Here is a 5,000-nt window from a genome sequence, read left to right on the forward strand (position 1 = left end):
TATGGAGATAATAAATTAAAAAATTATAATTTTTATTTTTATGTATAAATATATATATATATATATATATATATATATATATATATGTATGTATACATTCTATTAAACGAGAAAGAAGTTGAGTATAAATGTGTATCCAGAAAGGGTTAAAAGGTTCACTTAAAGTTCACCATAATGTCCCGTAGCTTTTGTACATCATTCGTACATGAATTTTAACTTAGGCATAAAAGGGAAGAAATGGACAATTCAAAAGCGACACGAGCCACAACTAACGAACAATGTCGACAAAGAAGAAAAAAGTGAGAATGAGTGATAGAAAGAGAGTGATAGAGAATCAGTACTTATTACCGAGAGACAGGGGTTAATACTCAACGGTCGACCACCACCAGGTGAATCACGCCAGAAATCAAGGGTGCATGACGGTGACAGCGTTTCCCAACGATAATCCACGATTTAGCCCTTAGTCCTAAACGTATAAACTACACCCCCGCTACTGTTTAACGTTCCTGACTCCTGCCTTCTCAAAAGACACCTGCCTGCCCTTCCTTTTGCTGCACATTCTACATATTCGTAATCGTATGCGAGCACGAGCCGCTACGGTTATATGCGATGGCTATCGCCCATAGTAAAAGTCGACTAGTAACTTTAACTGTTTTTTAAGGGCTTGTTTCGTTGGCCCTTCCAAAACGCAATAATCCTTTTTCTTTTTTTTTTTTTTTTCTTCCATCCTTTCGATACTCTCATATTGTTTCTCTCTCTCATTTTTTCTTTTCTCTTTTTTTTTTTTCTTCTTTTTTTTTCTTAATACCGAATAACATCCCGATTAATAACGATATAAAAAAAATATTGAGAATTATAAAAAGCGACGATTGGATCGTAAGAATTTAATAATTAACGATCTTTTTAATCGGTATAATAATTTTTTAACTTTCACATTAATTCAATTTGTTTAATATTTCTTTCAACGTTTCAACATATCGCATAATGTTTCGAACAAATTGTCGATATTTATAATTCAAATTATAAGCCGTTTCACGATTCCGTTACACGTTTATAATATATCATTTATATTAATCCATCGTGTAAATGTTTCTAAAATATTGAACATTTGTTTTGTCGAATATTTACAATTGATCGTCAGAAATATTGATCGTGTAAAAATAATTAGTTAATAGTATTAATAAATAACGTTCTACATGGCTTCTTTACTTTTTTACTTTCTCTTTTCTTTTGTCTTTTCTTTTCTTTGACTATTCTTTTTCATTTCTTTTTAAAAGACCTGTAAAATTTAATGGACCCAACGAAAAATCTCAATTAACGTCGAATTAATATTATTGTAAAAGAAAAGAAGAAAATAATAATATAATTCATATGCTAACCGGTTTCTCTGTCGCTCCTATCCTCGGTAGTATTCTCACCAAGGATGTCCTGCAATTGAAGAGGTTCTCGTAGACCTAGTAGGAGCTCTTCACCAATTGCGATGTCTCGTATGGTCTCGTATAAAATCTAGGAAAAAAGAAAAGAGGAAAAATGAAAAGGAAAAATAAAAAAGAGAGAGAGAGAGAGAGAGAGAAAAAATGAGAAATTTAGAAACATACTAAATAAAAATGTACGTGAATGCAACGAGATACGTATCAACTCGTTTAATAATTAACGTAACATCGATAATAGGATATATTCGAATTTGTATCGAATTTGAAAATGTTAAATAAAAATATTCCCTTTATGAAAACTTTCGAACTTTGATTTATGTCGAATGCACACGGATACCTCCTCCCTTCCTCCACCCCACAACCCACCCTCTCCCACCGTCTCTTTCCATCTTTCCCTTCGAATGATTTTCGATAACTCTTAAAGGATCTTTATGGTGTCGTCAAAAGCATCGAAACGTCATTACGATTCTGCAAGGCACTGATAGAAAGAGAGAGAAAGAGAGAGATTCACGTCCCTCATTCCCACAGCGATTGCAAAAGGGCGTATACGAAGTCAGTAAAACGACCCCGTAGGGTGACTTAATAACTAAACACCCTGTATACATGTAGCTTAAGGGCGCGCCCACGAAGCCGCGGCTACCATGTGGCGTATTTCACACAGAGAGAATCGTAAGGACGGTAGTCCAAGAGTCCCGACCCCAAATTGACATGCTGACCTTTATCGTTATGCTCTTTATTCGATTTGTTTGTCCTCGTCGTTTATAAACGCGATATCTGTATGTTTCTTTTATTTCTTTTTCTTTTCTTTCTCTCTCTTTTTATTTTTTTTTTTTTTTTTTTTTTTTTTTTTTTTTGTTTATTTTTACTTTCTCGCCTTCATTAAATCGTCATTGAGAAATAACATCAAATATGATCTTACGAATATTTTACGATGTCAATTAAATAGTTTTCAATATTTATTTTTCTTTATTTGTTTGTTTGTTTGTTTATTTGATTTATGTATATATATATATATATACGACAATCTGATAGAACGTTGTAAGAAATTATTTCGTAAATTTTTAAGACGACATATCGATACATTATCATAATCATTTTTATACGACGTATCGTACTATTGTAAGAAAATAATTATTGTAATAATGAATTACAAGTCGTCGATCGTTTTAGAAAAATATATATATATATGTAATTTTGACGACATCGATATATATATATATATATATATATATATATATAGACCATATAGATTTTAACAATGTTTCCTTCAATTATAACAACGATCTAACGTACGATCGATGATCTAATGTTCCAAAAAAAAAAAAAAAAAATTAAATACCGGAAATAAATGAAAAACATTCCTGGAAGAGTAAGGTTATAAACACGTTAAACACTGTTATTTTATCCAACATATGCGTAATATTAACGAAACAATTATCATAATAATTAACTAGCAACTGTCGATCATAGGTCAACTGTTGTTCTGAACGAGAAAGAAGCGTACGAGTTGGATAAGAATTATTCGTGTGGATAACGATACTGATCGTTTCGTAATTATCGAATTTGTTTTAATTACAAAACTCGATATCAATAAAAATAAACATAAAAAGAACGAAACGTAAATGCGTAATATTGTGCAAAAAAAAAAAAAAATAAATAAATAAAAAGAAAAAGATCGATAAGAGAGCTTTCGACTTTTTAAGACGCAAAGGAATGAAATAAAATTAAATTGAATTAAAAAAAAAAACATAAAAAAAAAAATAAAAAAAATTCGTTCGATCAATTTAACGATCTATTTAATTGCAATATCAATTACCTCCCCGCCGATAAGTATATACCGCAAATTGATTAGATGAGGCGTTGCAGTACTCCGTATATATTTTAACCAATTGCTCCTATCGTGAGAAGCGTCTAACCATCCTCGTACACCGCTGCCGACTATTCGTACCTGAAAATGAAAGAGAATATTATTACTTTACTTTATGGACAATATAAAAACATAATGAGAAAGTTCCGAGAATTATGACATCAAGTGTTTACTACGGCTGACAAGGACGAATATTAACAATGACAACACACTTGTAATATAGATAGGTAGACATATCCTCTCCCTTTTTTCTTTTTTCTTTCCTTTTACTATTTTTCCCTATGTTTCTGAGAATTACATTGAAAAAAAACAATTTATCTTCGTTCGAAAAATATAAAGGACGTCTCCTACGAAATGAAACCGCGATGTTTCGGATCCGGAACATTGCGTTTAACGGGCCGTCGATCTTGGATATCGCCCTATCATCATCACCACTCTAACCTTCTATCCAACATCCCCCGAAAATTTACGGACCAACCCCTGAGTATCGAGAGAAACGGAGAGAGAAACGGAGAGAGAAAGAGAGAAAGAACGAACTCGACAAGTGATTTTTTCAATTGTCTTGCAACGGACTCACGCCTCGCGACGCTTGGCTGGTCAACCATCTCACCCTGAACCATAGGAGAGTCTTCTCACCCTGTATACACCCTCCCTACCCATCCACTCTTTTCTCTTTTAGAAAGAAAGAGAAATCGTCCGACTCTTTTCATCGTCACCCTCGAAAATACATTCTACGATAACTTGATCTTATATGTGCTATTGTTTTGTATTATATATCATCGAAAATGTTTATACTTCTAATTGTACGATTTAATTTATATATATACATATATATTCATTTATGAAATTCATACGAAATTGTTTTGTAATTATTTTAAATATAATATTTAAACAATCGATATATATATATATATATATATATATACAATTCTTTTTTTTTGTGTACGATTGTGATCTTTTTCAATATTAAAAATATTTTTATTATTATTATTATTGTTATTATTATTATTATTATTATTATTATTATAAATGAAAAAAAAAATATATATATATAGGAACAATTTTTTTCCCTTTATATATAATTCCTACCACCTGTCGACGATGAGTGCAACTTACTGTGCCATTTAAAAATCAATGAATCCCGCAGGTAGACGAGTTCTCTTTATTATCGAGCTTTTCTTATACAATTAATCAAATCATTAATATATCTTAATTAACAAATTTTTATATTAATTATAAAGACGATCAACGATATCTATATTTTCGATCATTTATTTTTTTCATTATATATATATATATATATATATATATATATATATATATATATATATATATATAAATATCAATACATGAACGGTGAAAATCGGTTAGATAGAAGTAATAGTGAAATTTTTAGAATGCGAAAAAAAAAAAAAAAGGAAAAGGAAATCGAGAATGGTCAAGGTTTTCCTATGATGCTCCTAATACCTATTTAGCTACTAGGGATTGTTAAGGAGCACTTCGAAAAGATGTGCACGAACGAGACATCACAATAGAACTTCTCACCGGCTAACAGAAGAGATTAGGATCTTTCTTAAAAGCTGTGACACCTTTCGACAATGATGAGCTAACTCAGTGCTCGTTGGTGCAGCGTATGGTATTCACTTTGAAACATCTATTTTTCGAGATGAACGAACGAACGAATAAAATGAAATGAAATG

General features: G+C 31.1%; 1 protein-coding gene across 4 annotated transcripts in view; it reads right to left on the reverse strand.

Moving 5' to 3' along the window:
- Window positions 1–5,000, reverse strand: part of LOC124955746 (histone-lysine N-methyltransferase PRDM16-like) — a 31,772-nt gene that overhangs the window by 11,111 nt on the left and 15,661 nt on the right. For all 4 annotated transcript variants that reach the window (XM_047510622.1, XM_047510621.1, XM_047510620.1 and 1 more), the window contains 2 exons: window positions 3,250–3,381; window positions 1,380–1,506 (listed from right to left, as the gene is read on the reverse strand). In XM_047510622.1, the coding sequence (XP_047366578.1) occupies window positions 1,380–1,506; window positions 3,250–3,381 (259 nt within the window). The remainder of the gene's footprint in view (window positions 1–1,379; window positions 1,507–3,249; window positions 3,382–5,000) is intronic.

Source organism: Vespa velutina, chromosome 19, assembly GCF_912470025.1.
Source record: "Vespa velutina chromosome 19, iVesVel2.1, whole genome shotgun sequence".
In the NCBI taxonomy this organism is placed as follows: domain Eukaryota; kingdom Metazoa; phylum Arthropoda; class Insecta; order Hymenoptera; family Vespidae; genus Vespa; species Vespa velutina.